Source organism: Podarcis raffonei, chromosome 3 (genome assembly GCF_027172205.1).
Source record: "Podarcis raffonei isolate rPodRaf1 chromosome 3, rPodRaf1.pri, whole genome shotgun sequence".
Taxonomy (NCBI): Eukaryota; Metazoa; Chordata; class Lepidosauria; order Squamata; family Lacertidae; genus Podarcis; species Podarcis raffonei.
Window position 1 is genome coordinate 76,636,765 of NC_070604.1, and position 18,842 is coordinate 76,655,606.

The 18,842-nt window shown below is 40.0% G+C and overlaps 1 protein-coding gene across 1 annotated transcript in view; it reads right to left on the reverse strand.

The window, feature by feature from the left end:
- Nucleotides 1–18,842, reverse strand: part of GALNT2 (polypeptide N-acetylgalactosaminyltransferase 2) — a 67,946-nt gene that overhangs the window by 22,487 nt on the left and 26,617 nt on the right. Inside the window, exons 2-6 of the mRNA XM_053382491.1 lie at nucleotides 14,862–14,955; nucleotides 6,490–6,643; nucleotides 4,520–4,618; nucleotides 4,358–4,425; nucleotides 3,416–3,481 (exon numbers count right to left, since the gene is read on the reverse strand). Coding sequence (XP_053238466.1) covers nucleotides 3,416–3,481; nucleotides 4,358–4,425; nucleotides 4,520–4,618; nucleotides 6,490–6,643; nucleotides 14,862–14,955 — 481 coding nt within the window. The remainder of the gene's footprint in view (nucleotides 1–3,415; nucleotides 3,482–4,357; nucleotides 4,426–4,519; nucleotides 4,619–6,489; nucleotides 6,644–14,861; nucleotides 14,956–18,842) is intronic.

Here is an 18,842-nt window from a genome sequence, read left to right on the forward strand (position 1 = left end):
ACATCTAGCAGAGGCTGTTGTTGGGTGACAGGAATGTGAGCTAGACAGCCCATTAGACCAGATCCTAATAAACTTCTCCCGTGACTAATACAATTGCACTCGGCTTTCCTATTATCGTGTTACTGAGATTCACAACTGCCTTGTGTGAAGCATGAATCTGGTGTGCTTGTGGATGGACTTGTGCCGGTATTCTAAACTGGGCCAACAACTTCCCGCATCCTAACCACTGTGCGTATCCAGAGGTTGCAGCGGAATGAGGGAAGTCTCCCCTCTTCACATCATGGTGCCTGAAAATTAGGAGTGCCGCTGTAGCAAGTTCCTAAGCACTAAGGACATTATGAAACATAATTTCCCCAGCATCCCTGGTACCCAGGATGTTGCTGCTGCAGCAGCAGCATTCTAAATTCCAAGCACCATGGAGGAAAGAGAGCATCTCCCTTCCTCCACGTCGTTATCATTGCTCCTGAAGTGGTACGCTGCATTCGCCATAATAAGGGGACTGTGGGGGGAAGAATTAGGGAATCAGGGAGTGCTGTACTTCCAGGGATGTAAACAGGAGCACAGCATAGCCCCAACTGAGCTCTGAATTAACATAATTATTAGTTTGCTTGGGGGAAACAGCTCTATCTGCTGAGTCCAGCTCTAAACTAACCTAAAGTGAAATGTTGCCCATCACTACTTTACTTGGAAGCACTTAACACAAGAGGAAGGGGAAAACTTTCAGCAAACACATAAGCCTTGATATCTTACAGTGTTTCCATTTTTACATTCATCCAAAGAGTGTGATAGATAGCCTTGCAAGCATCACACAGACGCTAGTGCATTGCAGTTTGAATTTTTAATTTGCTTATTTCTCTCTGCACCATATTGTGCTTTGTTCATCTAATAAGCTACCCATGTGTGCATCACTTCATATAAAGACTGAAAAGACTACAAACATCCATGATGTAGTAATTAGATGTAATCACACATTCTAGTGCAATCCTCATTACTTTCTAGCTCTAATTCTTATGTGTTAGGCAGTCCCTCTCTGCTATAAAACTGATAATAGGAAGAACATTTTAGAATAATTTACGCTGAGATATTCACAACCTTAACCCTCTTCACACCTCTGGAAACAACACTACTAATGAGCTGTTAAAAATTGTATAGACCACACAGTTTAAACAAAACCAATGGGATGTTTTGTAAATCAACTCCAGTTTAAATTATTTTTTAATATATTTTGGTAGTATAAGGTCATGATAACTATACAAGGAAGGTATCTGGGATAAATAAGCAGTCACATTATTAACAGATAACCACCAGTACTCTAGGTCAAAATGATGCTCATGTTTCAGAAATAGAGAATATACGGGGGGGGGGGGGAATACTGCAGTAAGAAATAAAGGAAAACTTAGAAAAGGCAAATTATATAATTTAAAATTACTTGCACATTTCATGTTCAACAAATCTCTTCAAAAACACTCTCCTGGAGATACTACCTCTTGAACTTTTCAACTCCCTCCCATCTTTTTGTTTCATTTGCCCAGTGGAAAACTTTTCTTCTGATCATATTCTCCTGATTTATTTATTTTTTTAATACTGCTCTCTCAGAGATGTTTATTATGATCCAATAGCAATACTGAAAGCTGACTATCTCCTCAACTTAGGAGCTATTATAATTTTTATGCGCGAACCCAGTGGTCTGAATAACTTGCCACTCTTTCTGCCTTTGAACATACAGCTTATAATAGTCAGTGTTGCATTTGGGCGTATACTGATCTATACATTTGTCAGGATCAATATAATAATTTTACTGTTAACCTCAGCTGACTATACTTCTCTCTTTCTCTCCGTCATATTTGCAAATATCTGTTAATAAGATAGTAGTAATCAATCATCATATCCAGCTCTTAATGACAGGTTATTGCTTTTATTACTCTGTTTCTCAATGGCTGAAACCTAAGGTTTTGTATATTTTTGGCTAGCTTACAATATATACTTTTTAATATCTTATAGTGCAATTATTATGCATGTCTTTTCTTTTTTTTAAGAACCCTGTGCATTTTTTCAGCTCAGGAATCAATTGAGATGTGAATAATGAAATGCTATTTATGCCTCTACCTGATCTTGCCAAACATTTCATTAAAGCTACTTTGTGAGCAATCTATACATGTTATGAACTCCAAAAGAAAACAAAGTTTTAAGTTCAGCACAAGAACATCATTTAAACTTCACAGAATATAAGAGCACTAGAATACTGCCACTGAATGATGAATTTGTTCAAACTTTGTAACAGAAGTTCCTGCAGATGCAACTATGCCACTACTGACTATGAACTGAAAATACCTTCCATCTTTTAACTGCCTCTCGGGTATATGTTGCATGGTTACAGGAATTTTGTAGATAATACAGCAGTTATCAAATGTAATCAATAAATTAATTTAATTTCTAGCTCACCCTTCCTCGCAAAGGAGTCTAGGGTAGAAAAGACTCCTTCTGGGCCTTCTCGGTAGTGGCGCTCTCCCTGTGGAACACCCTCCCTTCAGATGTCAAGGAAATAAACAACTATCTGACTTTTAGAAGACATCTGAAGGCAGCCCTGTTTAGGGATGTTTTAAATGATTGATGTTTTATAACTTTTTTATATTTTGTTGAGAGCCACTCAGGCTGGCTGGGGAAACCCAGTCAGATGCGGGGGGGGGGGGGGGAGAGAATAAACAGCATCATCATCATCATCATCATCATCATCATTATTATTAGAACAAAGCGTGGTCTAGCCATCCACAGAGAACAAATTAACATTGACTTTGAAAGTTTCCATTCTACTGGAATGTCGCTGACGGTTTTATTGCTGCTGGTATTACAAATTACAATTTTATTTTTATTTTCTGACAATACATGTTACACCTACAAGGCAAGATTCAATAATCATCTCCTACCATTAGGGAAGAAAATACAAACATTAATTCATATACTTCTGAATGCTTAACTACTTCGCTTTACAATCTTTTGCAGATATCTAGGAGGCCAGGATTCTAACTGCTTGTAACTTAGTCAGTAGTTTTTCATAAAGAGCACCGACGATGCGGTGCAACTGAACAGTCATTCTTTCTAACTTATGGCAGTAGAACAAAGCAATTAGACCACCAGCTTTCCACACTTGACTTCTAAAGCCTCTATATAGTTAGGAAGCTGTTGATTTAGGAAGGGCTCCAGGCCTCCAGTACTGTGAAATGAGAGCATTTATAAAGTGAGCCAGAAGACAGAATAATAAAAGACTATCAAATTAAATAGCTGCCTCTTCTGCTCTATTCAGTGCATTTCATTTCTCTACGTACCATACCTGCAACAAGAGCATGTTTTTCCTAATAACAAAAGTAATTCTGCCTGGAATTCTTCACATTTTCCCCACTCAAAACAAAATGCTCACCTTCCCGGCGATCATTTCGAAGTATCCGCACTTTCTCAATTTTACCAAGGAGCGCACCATCCTCAGCTGAGGAAAAAGGCGTAACTGGTTAATCATTTGTTCATGTTGGCTCAAAAAACAGATGGGGAGAGTAACAGTCAAAGACCTACAACTACCCAGGTTTTGGAGCTAAGAAATACCTGATAACTTCTTTTCTGGGGCAAACCTGCTTTACAGGACATAACTATGAGCATGGGTACAAAAATTCAGCTGAATACTACTTAAATTTGTTTTTAAACATTCTGCTTTTAAATAGTGTTTTTTAATGTTTTTATTGTTTGATTATCATCTTTTTAAGGTACGCTGCTGTGATATGTTGTGTGATTTACAGGTATATAAATCCCTCTATAAATAAATAGATAGATGGAAACTCAGCTCAAGCAACTAGATAGATCAATTGCTTGTGATCACAAGTCAAATTGCTGTATTAGCAGCACTGAAGTGAGCTCCCCGGGTTGCAAGCTAGGCAGCGTGTATGGAGGTCCTGGGCTGCCCAGACAACAAGACACACACACCCTGGCCTTGTTGATGCGGTCCAAAGGAAAGCAGAGCAATATGCTTGGCACCAGCTTGGCTGCAAGAGTTGCTGGATGGAGGTGTACAAGGTGCCATCCAACTGCCTTAGGGACACCACTCTGGATTTGTGCAGGGTGTTAGCTTTTTCTACAACCCCAGGGGTGCACCCCATTGTTTCTCAAGATGGATGGATGCCAACAACAAGCTATTTCATTCATGACATCATAAAGAAAGTGTTAGCTTTGGTTGCTACAGACTAGGTAGGACCCTGACAAATACATGCCAACCACAACCACACAGAAATCCACTAGAGGTTCAACAACTATTTCAATATGTTATTTTAATCTTGAGATGACTTCAGGAGCAGAATCCTGTATGAGTACTCACCATCATTACTGTAGTCATCTACAAGTATGATTTCCTTGATAAGATGTGACGGGCTTTTCTTGAGAACACTAAAGAAAGAGAGGAATTTCAATTCATATTATCACCATATATCACCACATTAGAGCAGCCCCTTGCAGGTGAAGAAATTATTCTCAGAAATACCTGACAACTGTTCGAAGCAAAGCCGATCGTGCCTCATTGTGAAAGGTGATTACCACACTGGTAGCTGGCAAGTCTATCCGCCACTGCTTCCGTTGACACCTTGACAGAAACACAAAGCATTTCAAGCATTAGACCTCTTATGTTTAGCGGTGCCATCTAAGCAGAGATGCTTACTGAAAGATTCACAGCAGGCATCCATATTATATCTTGTAGGAGAGGAGCAATGGCAGAAAAGTCTGATGAACAATTGCTGCTGTAAAAAATAAACTGCAATTCCGTATGCTAAAATAAGCTCAGGAACAGTGTTAAAGATTGTGATTTGAGAACTGGTGGGAGTTCTGGGGCTGTTCTGTATGGCTGTTCTGCATGACCCTCACGGTCCCTTCCAACTCTACAATTCTATGTTTCTATGTGTGTGGTATTCTGAATGTTGCTGACATTTGAGTACATGGCATGGAGTACCAATTGTCATATAGGCCTCTGTAGAAATGTTATCCTTATGTTGCAAGACTTGTGTTTTTGAAGCATTCCCTTGCATAGGTGCAAGGTCTACTTCTGTTCCTAGGCACAATGGAGAGGATACCAACTTTTATAACCACTCAAAACTCCCACATCATCTCTGCCCACTTATTATTATAATAATTTCTTATTTATATGCTGCCCATCTGACTGGGTTGCCCCAGCCACTCTGGTGCTTCTAGCAAACTTCAGTGAAACATCACGCATAAAAAACTTCCCTATACAGGGCTGCCTTCAGATGTCTTCCAAAAGTCAGATAGCTGTTTATTTTCTTGACATCTGCTGGGAAGGCGTTCCACAGGGTGGGTACCATTACCAAGATCCATGCTGTACTAAGAGTTATCATTTCTGTGCGAGGTGGCATTTTGGCAAGGCATACTCTTATTGGGTTGAAGACCTTCGAAAGAGGAAGCTCATCCTAAATGGCTCAGACAGTCCTCGACAATGGATAAGTCAAGCTGCGAGTCATCTGCACAACGGTATCCCATTAAAACTAGTTGTCAAACTGAAAAAGTATAATAATCACAAAATGCTTGTAGCTTAAGAGCAGTGTGGTGCACCAGTTATGTTTAAATCAATTCCTACCAACGGCAGCAGAAAATTGTGTCTAAAGCAATTCATTTGATCAGCTTTAATAGTCCATGTTGAATATAGGCCTTCTAAAGTGAACCAAATCCTCAAAATATTTAAAGGGTCCATATAAAATTAAGCTGCTTAAAAGTCTCACTGGCAGTATGACTGAAAAGCCTTATTAATCCTTTGTTTATTCCACTCCAGAATTAATCGGGGCAGGTAACCTTCATGCATTTCTAGGCCTCTTTTAAACACATGACACAGGAAGGAAAAAATATATATAAATGTTTTTTCTCCATGCATAGCAGGGCAGGTACTTTTATCTTTAGTCTATTTTATACATTCCAATAGACCCTCAAGTATTTTAAAGCTTCTGTCCGAATAGAGGCCGATCCTTACATTATATTATGAAAAGCTTGAATACTGAAATATCACTTTAGAACTAGAGAAGACCACATTTCCACTGGCTTCATCCTTTGTAAATATCAGAAAGACTACAGTTTTAGAGAGGGGGCTAAAAGAAGCCACTAACTGGGAAATAAGGGGCTGACTTTGTTTTGCCAACTTGTAAGGGAGTTTACCTTGGATATGAAGCCACATGACAAATAGGCATAGCTTTGGAAGACAAACTGATGCCATGCAAAAAAAAAAAAAAAAACAAGGTAGCAACACTGAACCTAGTTAATCAATGATCCCACCAAAAGAGCCAAGCCTTAGTTCCTAATGAGGTAGAAAACATGTGTCTATATGATTTCAGATGGCATGTGGGTCTCCTATGAATGAATGAGTCCCACTTTAAAAAGGTTAACGGGGTGAGGGTGGGGGGAGAGGCAAAGCTACTTAAAGGAAGCCAATATATGCAGCAAATTGGTACTTACTGATCATGTCTAGTATCTGGTACACTTCTGTCCATGCGCAGCTTATCACTTTCCACTTGATTAAACTTATTACGGGCATACGGGTCTTGGCCAGCTTTGACCATGGTGACTCCAACATAAGCTTCCTGGTCAAAATCTTGCCACCTAACTTTCCCTAAGGAAAGGAAAATCTGGTGTTAAAAGTTTCAAACACAAAATGCAGGTTTTGTAAAGGCAATATACAATTAATAGAGAAGCACAGTAAAATTTCTAAATAGTCAGAAAGGTGGGTGACATCTTTCCTTCAAACTCAACAGGTTCCCCCTCCCCTCCAGTCACACACCGGCCAAGTTTGGATTATTAAATTTTGGTTAAACGAGCCAAGATATGCAAACGTTTCGGGCAAACGTTTCGGGCCACTTGCTTGCCCCTTTGTTCACTCACTCGTGCACAAGCAACCTCAAAAGCCCCAGTTAACCACAGCTTCCTATTCTATCCAAAGTAGGAACTATGGTTAGTGGCTTCCAAAGAAGTCAGAATATGAAACATAATTTAAGTTGGCTTCCGTACACTGGCATGTTCGGATATAACAGAAAGTTGGGTTAACTGCAGCATTCCAGCTTGTTTCTTTATTCATTCACATGAAAGGAAAAACAAAATGGCTGCATATGGGTTTGAGACTCCAAACATGGCTAAAGAGTCTTCCATGCCAGCCCTATCAACAGCATTTTCTTACAAGGTTCTGCAAGTACCATGCACTTTGTTGTAAAATAACAGCAACAACTCTGCACCAGCTGCTCAGTTTTAAAACCTATTGCAGAACTTGTGAAAAACTTAAAAGCGGGGCAAAACTACATGTTGCATTAAATGCATTAAGGAAGTTAAAATGACAAAAAAAAATTGAACTAACTTAGCTGGGGCTGGCCCTGCCATTAGGCACAGTGAGGGGGCTGCCTTAGACAGCAGATGCAGAGGAGTGTTGGAAGACAGGGCTGTATGTCTAGCTCTATACAGTGGAACCTCTACTTATGGACGTAATCAGTTCTGGAGGTCCGTCTGTAAGTCAATCCAGGTCGCTGGTAGAAGTGCCACTGTGCGCAGGTGCAATTGGCAGTAGTGTGCTTTTGCGCATGTGTAGACAGCTGCAGCCACTTCTGCGCGTGCGCAAATCACGGCAAACCCGGTATTTACTTCCAGGTTTGCAGCGGTCGCAAGTTGGATCGCATCCAAGTAGAGGCGGTCGTAAGTAGAGGTTCTACTGTACTCCCTTAAGCTAGTCTGCTGCCCTCAGCTGTAGTGAACACTGCTGTGTCCACAGTAAGATTCAGTGATCTGTCGAGTCTGCTTCTGTGCATGGAATGCACTTTTATAGAATGTACTTTTATATCTGTAAACCGCCTTGCGATCCTCAGATAAAGAGATGTATTGAAATAAATTTAAATAAAGAAACAGAATGGAAAGCGCCATCTTCTCATTCTCTCAGGCAGCAAGCATTTTGGTCTGGTTCTGAATTGCCGGGACAGTGACAGACCAAGAGGAAGAGGTTTAAGGGTTTGCTCCTGCCCGATGCAAGTCACATCCCCCAAGCTGCAGTGACAAACAACAGTTCAAGAGGGAGACTGTGAGCCTGGTGTGTGCATGTATACATTCGTGTGGGTTACGTTTTCCCTAATACTGTGACCGTTCTAATCCCTCTCCTCTCTCAGCAGTGGCCATTCAGGCCTGAATACCCAGTCGCTTTAAATGCAATTAAGCTTTTAACATAATGTGTATTTCGGACCTTAAAAGGGTTCTTTACCCCAGCGACTCTGCTTACTTTTCTTTCTTTCTTTGGTGATCACTCATAGCTGAGTAAGATTGTCTTCCATGAAGACGGTCTTAACAGTGAGTCGTAAGTGACTGTGGAGGCCATTGACTTGTCCACAAACTACTGGAGATGAAGTAATATGATTTAATTCCAGCTAAGCCAGTTGACCCTGATGGGACTAAATCTGCTTCGACCCAACAACTCTAGCCTTACAAGTTAATGAACTGAATGAGTAGGTGCAGCAAAGCATCATAAACCACTGATAAACCTACATAAGATCTCTCCCTCCCTGCCCCTCTCTCTCTCTCTGGAATGCATTATCATAAAAAATGCATACGCACAAGTGATATGAAGCACAAGTAAGGGTAAACTGTCTCCATTTCAGTTTGGCTCAGATACACCTGGTCAGCAGATACACATGGACTACTGAATCTAACAGGATCTATTGGGGTTCAAGTCTATTTGGGTTCAAGTTATACGTAGCACTTAAAGATGCTTCAAATGCATAAGGTGCTAAAAGAGGATCCCTTTGAACTCTGAAAGATTTCTAGATCTTGCATTAACTCCACTATTCTAACGTTCCAGTAGAATAAGAAATGTCCTAAGGCTTAAGCCACTTTGCAACTATTCCTTATTTCAGCATTTGTACCCTGCTTTTCCTTCAAAAAAGGAAGCTCAAATAAGCAGCGCCTGGTTAAGGGCAAGACCTACACCAGAGAGGCTGGCAGAACGTTCCTGTTCAGCCCAAAGTGAATTATGGCTATGATTGAATAATACTGAGTCTGTTGGTGCCCAGAGGCATAGCTGGCAAAGCAATGCATCAATCATGGTACAATGCAAAAAAAAAGGGAGGGGTGTGGAGTGGGGAATGAAATGCAAGTTCCAGTATTACACCACAGTAGTTCTCTGTTAACAGTTAAGCAATCGAAACCTGTACTTGCATTCATACTTGGCATGCGCCTGATAAGATTACAGGAAGAATCCATCCTAAAATAGGTTGTATCATATGACAAGGCAAAAGAGGCTCAGCTTCTCCTTAAATACCAGTTTAAATAGAAGTTAGCATGGGGGACCTCAAACAACCAACAGGTCCAAAATTGGGGGAGTTGTGGCCTTCACTTTTTAATGGAGACATAAAATATTAGTAACATTTCATTATTATATTAATAATATTTCTGAAAGATAAGAGTGCAAGAACGTAAGAGGAGCCCCGTTGGATCAGGCTAGTGGCCCATCTGTTCTCACAGTGGCCAACCAGATGCCTGTGGAAATCACACAAGTGGGACCTGGGGGCACTGTTACTTGTAAAGCCTGTGTGCACTCTGAAGTGCAGCCATTGATTAATTCCATAACCAACAAAAATATTTCACAAAACGTAGCAATAGCTTCATGCATAATTCAGTTTACAAGTTATAGCACGCATCATGACAGACCTGCTTTAAGGAAGCTCTGCTGCCAATGAAACATTTAAGAACTTAACTTTAAATATGTCATCCTTACAATTGTTAATAGCAACGAAGCTATTTATAACACGAACTAGGTAATGTGCCGTTTTATTACACAATCAGTGAGACCAGTATTTGTTTTCTACTCATCCACTGCACTTTTTTCCAGAGGTTACAGCAATGCAGATAAACACGATAGTATAAATTTGAAATACTCTGCTTAACTGTGACATTTCTTCAATATAAGCACACTGCAAAACACACAAACTCAATCTCAAGAAATATGTTCGACTTCCAGAGCACATCTTCTGAGTGCAAAATGACATTTGCATTTCAAAGTAAAATTTGATTTAGGGAGCATTTATCCTTTTGCCATCTCAGAGCAAATTACTTAGCAGCACCTCTATCAAGTAAGTTTTGTTTTAAATGTCTTTCTTGGACTTTTGGCCCAGGAATCTGGATCCTTCATGGAACCCAATGCTATTGTAACCCTAAAAACACTCTTTTATTTGATTCTGGAGGCCATTAGGGGGTTGTTTTGTTAAGCTGAAAAACATTAGCAGGCAAGAAGTGGTCTGAAAAACAGATAGGCCATTTACTTGAAATACTTTTTAAATATACATACTTAACATCAACTTGCTTACCAATTTGTATATTTAAAGACATTTAGTTTATATGCAACCCACTGCAATAAAATAAACTCTCTCATCAATGTTAACATAGCAACATGAACTATTGTTTCACCTTGGATTTGGAGTCCTTCCACAACTGCTATGGATGTGAACTCAGCAAGAATGAGAATGTAACTACAGTTCTAATACAAGAGGGAGCTACATTCAGTCACACTGCTTCAGGCACAAAGCATCTAGTTAACTGTGCCTAAGGAGACTCAAAGCCTTGATTCATCCCTGAATTCAGGTTGACAGATTCAAAAAGAATTTGGGTCAGTTTTTGCTGGTTGCTGTTTATGTCAGCAAGGTGACACTATAAACACTGCAGAGAAAAGGAAGCATATTTGCTTATTTTGAAGAGTATACTGCTGGAGGGACATGGTAAGAGATAATGAAGTGTTTCAGAAACCTGTATTAACTCTGGGTTGCATTCAGTTGTGTCCTTCCCCTGATGAGAGAGTATTTGATCCAGTGGAGACTAGAGGGGGTACAATCTTTGCTGGTTCCCCAAATCAGCTCTTTGCCCCCAAAATTTGCTTTGGAGAGTCAGAAGACCAATAGGTAGCAATATGGGAAGGAGTGCAGGAGAAAGGGGGAATCTGCAGAAGTCACATCTTCCCCCTTTCTACTCAACTCAAGCCTCTGCTAGGTCAACTAGTCTTGTATCAGCAGAAGAACATTGCTGGATGCAAGTCTACCTTCACCTCATTTCTAATGTCATGCTTTGCTCCCATCTAGTCCTTCCCAACACTTCAGAACACGGATCAGGCAGCCTGTCTCAGATTAGACATCATCAGAAAACAGATTCAGAAGTGACAGGCCACCAATAAGGTACTCAGTGCAAAGCAGTACTGATTACATTCTCTGGTAATAGGATAGGATGTAAGTGGAGGAGCCCATACTGGGAAAGTAGCCAAAGAGGAAATATTAGTTATAAAGGGTGCTTAGATTTATTCAACCTTTGTTAGTCTCAACCTTAGTTTTATTAATATTTATCACAGCTAAAATTAAAAGATTAAAGCATATTAATTACTACTTTATTAAAAAGGTCAACTGCAAGCCTTTCATTACAAAGTGTGTGGTCATAAAATGTTGGTGCAATTTTAAAATCATAGTAGCATTTGCGGGCTGGGACACATTAATTCACAAAGCTGCATATAAATCTTTCTTTTAAGTTGAGTGTCAAAAGAGAAGCTCAGGTTTTTATGTCCTGCATAAGCCTGCACTACTAAATTCAGTGAGCTATAATCCTCATACTTTATTAACAGCAGTGAGGTCATCAAGTTTTGCAGGATTCAGAAAATTCTGTTTAGAATTTCAAAACACCGAACATCTGTTTACCTTTTAAAACTTAATGGCTTGCAAAAGCCCATATTCTTTTCTTACTGGTTTGCGATCTTAAAAGATGAAGCTAGCACACAGAATTATCAATAGACTAAAGCCATTCCGACTGGACATTCCAGTTCAGTCACAGAAGGGACAAAGGGGCACAATAATGCTTATTGCTTCAATGCCCGGGGTCAGATTTATATGCCAAAGTGAACATAGGAAGAGAGATGAAGGACACTCCAAGAGGCTATGATCTTTATCACCAGGTTAGTAGTACGCATGTGTGCTTTCTATCAAAGGCCCTGCCAGAGAGATTATTTGCAGCTAACATAAGTGCTGTCCAAGTGTCATTCTAACAACTTGATAGCCCAAAGTAGGATCAGGTGGACATGCAGATATCATTCTTATGCATGCCCATTCAGCAGGGTTACTAGTCAGATAACACAGGTGTCACTCTAAACCCTTGGTAGAAGAGTAATGGGTTGGATGAAGTGATAATGAACAAAGCTCTGCTCAGGATATGGGCCTTTCCTGCCTTCATCTCATTGCAATCTGTGTAAAGGTAAAGGTAAAGGTAAAGGTAAAGGGACCCCTGACCGTTAGGTCCAGTCGTGACTGACTCTGGGGTTGTGGCGCTCATCTCACTTTATTGGCCGAGGGAGTTGGCGTACAGCTTCTGGGTCATGTGGCCAGCATGACTAAGCCGCTTCTGGCAAACCAGAGCAGCGCATGGAAACGCCGTTTAACTTCCCGCCGGAGTGGTACCTATTTATCTGCTTGCACTTTGACATGCTTTTGAACTGCTAGGTTGGCAGGAGCAGGGACCGAGCAACGGGAGCTCACCCCGTCGCAGGGATTCGAACCGCCGACCTTCTGATCAGCAAGTCCTAGGCTCTGTGGTTTAACCCACAGCACCACCTGTGTCCCTGCAGCCCATGTACTCTCTGACAAAGCCATTGCTAAGAGTGACAAAACGAGGGGCTATGGCAAGAAGGGGTAATTGGGATAGCTATACAAGATGGAAATGCCTTCCGCTTGCCTAGGGAGCAGTCTGGATCCAAACCTATTTGTTAAAGTGGATTAATAAACTAGAAACAGTGCAGCAATTAATTTAAAACCACCAGGAAATAATGTGTTAAGCAGACAGGACTTTGTACTTTAGTGTGCACTTACTAGGAAAAAACAATATTATCAAAATATGGCCTGCTTTTCTAGAATAAAAATTAAGCTGGGCTACAATTTCTCAGAAGAGGAACATTTTCCAATAATTTCTCTTTTTGGGGTCCCCCTAAACTATAAGTGAAATATCATCCCCCCCTTTTTTTGCTGCCCATGAATAACATGGAGAATTTCAGGCACAACTATGGATTTAGTTTTAATATTAATTCTAATTTATTTAAAAAAGGGAGTAATAAGCTTGGCTTCTATTTCTTCTGGTCTTCCTTTTTAATCCATAGCTCAAACTGCTGGTGAAAGAAACAATACAGTCCCCCCACCCCTCTCACTCACTCAAAATAAAGAACCGAACCTTGAATCTGATACGCCATACTATTGTGCACTATTATTGTTTTAGTGTATACACATTTCACTTTCTGTGCTTTAGTACCCCCAAAGCTGTGCACTGACACAGTTTCTCACAGCTATTCCAGAACAGCCCAGAAGCCAAATATATGACTAGTGACACATTTCATTTTTCGGAGATTGCTCTTGGCAATGATGAGAATCATAGCCTAGTCAACCACAATGTCCAGAAACTTCCTAGCATTTGCTTACGCTGAAGATTCAGTTACGAGTTGCTCATTCTCTAAAACATGGTATAAAAACACTGTCATCTTGATGCTTTAAGTGTCACCCTTTAGCAAACACTGCCACTTGGGGCCTCTCCCCACAATTGCAATGACCGGGGACTTTACATATTAATGATACTGAGATTTTCAGGGGCAAAACTTTCATTGGAGGAAAAAACAGTTATAACAATTATCATATACAGTCGTACCTTGGGTTGGTTGCCTATAAAGACAGCATGTTTGGGAAGGTGACAAGGAAGCACAGGGCATTAGCGACTCTTTATCAGGGCAGGGCCTACAGAGTTGTACAATATCCTCTGCACACCATGCAGCAGGGCATCATTGGTGGGCCAACCAGAAAGGGAATAATTTTCCTTTGGGGATGCCACTTCTTTGTTGATCTGCTCCTTTGTTTTTAAAAACCTATGCTCTTATATATTATTATTATTATATTTATAAAATTTGTATACCACCCTATACCTGTAGGTCTCAGGGCAATTCACTGTGGAATGGTAAAGGATACTTATTATCTGCCTTTTGGGACAATAAAGAGGGAGAATGGAAGCTTTTCCGCACTCCAGAATGAGAACCGACTGTTGCGGATCTGGCCGCCCTGGCTGGGAAACAGGTGAGGAGCGGGATGTTGTATGCCTTGTATGATTTTCTCTCTCTTCAGGATCTAGTTATAATAAGAAGTTGGTTACCTAAACTTCTCAATCTGGTTTCTACTTGAGGGTGAAATCATCCTGGGGATACCTGCTCCCCGTGATGAGAAGTGGGAGAGAAGTGCATGCACCCTGGGTGAAAGATGGGGGAGACTTGTTTCATGACTGGGGGGGGGGTTGATGCAGGGTTGTTGGTTCATACTTTTGCAATTTATACTGTTCTGATTAAAGTATCTTTATTGTTTTGATGCATTTATTGTTCTGGAGCTGGGATAGCTCAGTAGAGCATGAGACTCTTAATCTTACTCTGTCTTTACAATATATCTTTTCTGTGTATTTATATATTAAGAAGTGATGTCTTTATTTGTTAATGTTTTATTGTTGCTGTGCTTAGTTGCTGCAAAAGCAGCAAACATTAAATCAAAACGTAAAAAAACCAAATCAAATCCTATACATGCCTGCTGTAGAGTTCATGATGCTGACTCCCAAGTAAATGGATATAGGATTGCAGTCTTACAGGTTCTAACATTTTATTGTTCAGTTGTATTTATGATGACTTATCAAAACCTTAAAACACACCTGTCCCCTTCATACATATACCAAGCATATTTCCTACTCCTGCTATTAGAAGCTAATTTTCATAACTGGCCCATACTTTACCCTAAAATTAAGAAATACTGTTCAAATACCTGGAGGTAGGGTCTCGATGTTTTGCAATTTTTCGTTCCCATTATTGCTGCGTTGTTCTTTGTTGTTTAATGCATTAACGTTATTTGGGTCATCCTGAGAAGACAAAAAACAGATTTGTCATTAAATTCACACTTGACAAAGTTTGTCAAGGAGAGAAATAACTACTTTACTTCCTGGAATCAATAAAATTTTAATTCAAAGTAAAGTGACAGCCTCAATTAGCAAGAGGGATTATTGAGCAATGGAGCATATATTCAGTCATTTCAGACATCCACTATATGTGGAACAAGTGAATAGTACAAGATCTACTGCCAAGGCTACCGCAAAAAATCCTTACGACGACAACAAAAACCATTTACTAGAAAACTACGTACCTTTACAGCTAACACACTGTGGCTGGCCAAAAATTATTAAATATCCAATATTCAGGAATGTGCATGACATGCAATGTGTTAAAATATATGCTGGGTAATCAGACCACTTTATCAGAACCGAACACCACAACTGGGAACTGTCACATATCTACAGCAAGTTATTTTTCCCACCTGTCTAGATTTTACTAAGCTCTGTTGTGATATTCTACTCCACGTGGGAGTTATTCGACCATGCATTAACTTTCCAAACATCTGTTTCTAATTCTGTATACTATGAAAACGAGAAAGTACCCTGTGAGTCACTCCTCCCTCCAAGCAATGATGAAATAAATGAAATAAACAGCTTCAAATTCTGAGAAATTTTAAGATGCAGGGCTTGTAACATGAGCTTGTTTTCTGTGTCATAGTTGTTTGATTTGCCACGGAAGGGATTAGACAATATGCCTTAGACTAGCTTACAATTTTATAATGTTAACAGCCAAATTCATTTCTGCGTTTTCACAGAACCAAGCACGAGGTCCTCAGCAACAGAAATTACATGGCAGTCACAGTAATCTATAAATTTCCCCCTTCTAATCGCAGGTATATACAGGTGGGGGGGGGCAGCCAGGTGCACTTGTCCTAGGCCTTGGAGGGCTAAGCCGGCCGGCCGGGGGGCACCAGAGACTGGCTAGGAAGTGGGCTAGCTTCCTTCTGCATATATTATACTGAATATGAATACAGCTCAAATCAGTGGATTCATTGCTATCTTTAGCTTTAAAAATTGGGCATCCCTCCCCTCATCCCCCTATGTGCACTGCTGTACAATAAAGACAATATATTATGCTAACTTTTGTAAATCTTGTGTTTTGAAAACCAGTTCTACCCCAGTGTATTTTTAATGAGTTAACAGCAACTGGAAGAAATACCAACAAAAACCAGAAATGAGTAAATATGCCTATTTTATGAACTTGTTGGTCCTTATTCTACATCTTGCATGTGAACTTTTCTTCAGAGTCATGCTTTCGTGTTTTGGCCTATTGATTTCCCAATAATCGAGTTTAACTCAGGTGGCCGTTAAGACTTTAAAGTTTGTGAAATATGAGCCTCTATGTAAAAAAAATCCAAGAGAGAGAGAGAGAGAGAGAGAGAGAGAGAGAGAGAGGAAGAAACAGGAATATACTTATCGTCATTCTGATGGCTCTGTATTGGGGTGTTAGTTTATATCATTTTAGGAATTACTGCATTTGGTACACACCTTTAAATTGTTGCATAAAAAGGCAACCTGTTTGAAACAGAAGGACCACAAGTTTACTCTTCCCAAATTAAAAATGTTTGTAGTTTCTTTTAAAGGTTAGATTGTATTACATTTGCAACACAGCAAGCTGTCAGTCCAAGTCAGACTATAAATTCAGAATTCTACGCTGAATGACAGCAACTCTCCAGGGTTTCAGACAGGAATCTTTCCAAGCACAACCTGGCGATGGCAGAAATTGAACCAGCAATGTTCTGTGTGCAAATCATGTGTTTCACCACTGAGCTACAGCCCTTCTTCAATTGGGGGTGGAGGTAGTGAGAGAACTAGAACCATGTTTTCACTATAATCCTAGCCCTGAACATCTGCATTCCGGGAAGTAGGGAGAAAATGATGGGACAGAATATTAGCTGAGGAGATGGCAGATAACTGCATAACAAAACAGGCTCCGTTTATGGTGCTATAATCCATAATTAAACGTAATTCTTACTGAACTCAATGGGACTTGGCAATACAATTGTGACAGGTTAATGCCAACATAGCTTATTTGCTAAATTTAGTTAATATACACTCCACTTTTAGGTAGAAACAACCTCCCACAAGGCAACTTACAGCACTATAAATTTCAAGGAATATTGCTTAGATGGAGTTAATACAGCCCCTGCTTTGATTTGCTCGTGCTGTATTTTCCCCTATTGTGTTTCCCATGAAACATCTGAATGGAGAAAAAAGCTAAGCAGAGAACTACACAATCACCTCTACTAGCTGGATATATCTTCACAGAAGTTACAGAGCCAGGGACACCAAGTGGAAAAATCAGAATTTCCAATGGTAATAAAGAAAAGGGCACCCCCACCCTCACGGGGGCTTTGCCCTTTGAGATATATGACAGTTACTGCCCAAAAATCATGCACAACTGTAATTTTAAAGGAGACGATGGCAGCAGCCATTTCTCACGAACAGGCTTTAGTAAACTAAGCACAGAAGCCAATTTCTACAGACTCACGCCTGAAGCAAATATATAAAGGAAGTTATAAGTATTTAGATTAACTGACAAAGACAGCATGACGCACAAGCTTCACAGATGAGAATAATCCCCGTCCTGCAATGTTTTATAGCAATACATTTACATCAGCCCATGTAAAAAATGGCAGATAAAGCTAGGCAAACACTATTAGACAACTATTCAAATGTTCAGCATTGGGGGACTCAACTAATGATGCAGGAAGGTTTCTTCCGCTATGTATCGACTAAGCACTTTTTGTTTCAAGACACAATACAGTTTGGTATGTTGTCTGTTGTAACACAGTGGATTTAAAAGCAGCAAATCTATCATTTTCATGGTACCTTAGCTTTTTATTCCTATTTCTTATATTCACTACAGTACAAAAAGATGAAGGTAACACGACCTGTAGCATTCTACATAGACAACCAAGGTACAAAATTTATTTGACCGTGTTTCTAAAATATGTCTAGATATCCTGACCAGATTGGGCTGAAGCAGACTTCAGGCCAGACTGACTTGTTCTGAATTGATTTGCGCAGATCTGTAGCTCAAAACAGGCTCTCAGAAAGCCTGCAGTGTGTTTCTGAAATGTTGCAATTATTAATTACAACACCATATAAGGAGAATGCCAGGGTAAGTAGAGGGCAGGAAGGAGTCGGGAAGGCTAGTCACCCCAGCCAGCACTCTCCAATCACAGTGCTTGGGAGCTTCTGTTAATGTTGGGGCTAGTTAGGTAATTCCTGCCTGTGGTCCACAAGTGGGCAACCTGTAGCATAGAGGTGCATTTATGCAGCCCCTCGTACTTCCTGAAATTGCCTATCAGAGTTCCTTCCATTTGTTTTCTCCTTGTTTTCATGGATTTTAAAAGTCTAAGTGCTTGCTAACCGGGGCTCCTAAAATATGGTGTTATTTTAATCTAAACTTAGGATAGTCAAACCTAGGAAGAGGAAACAGCTTTTTATCATATATTTTATTATATAAAAATTCAGAGTAGTAATTGAATGCCGTGGGGTGAGGGGACAAAAATCAAAACAGAAAAAGTATCCTTTGGGACAGTAAATCTTCCCAGCTTGTAAGAGCACTAATCTTATAAAACTAACTCATCAAAATAAAGGGAAAAGATGTTTCAGATATATTCCAAACAGCCAACACATTGTAAGAATCTCAAGCAGGGATATAATTTGGAAAACATGGGAACATTTAAAAACCCTGTCAATGACTGCAAAATACATCTTCACTTAATTATGGTCATTGTTGACCCACCATTATGTTTAGGTAGTTTAATGCAGCGAAGTTTTCAACTGAAGGTTAAAAAATTCACACTCTAATTGTTTGTATCTAAAATGAGAGTCAGTCCATATCTGTG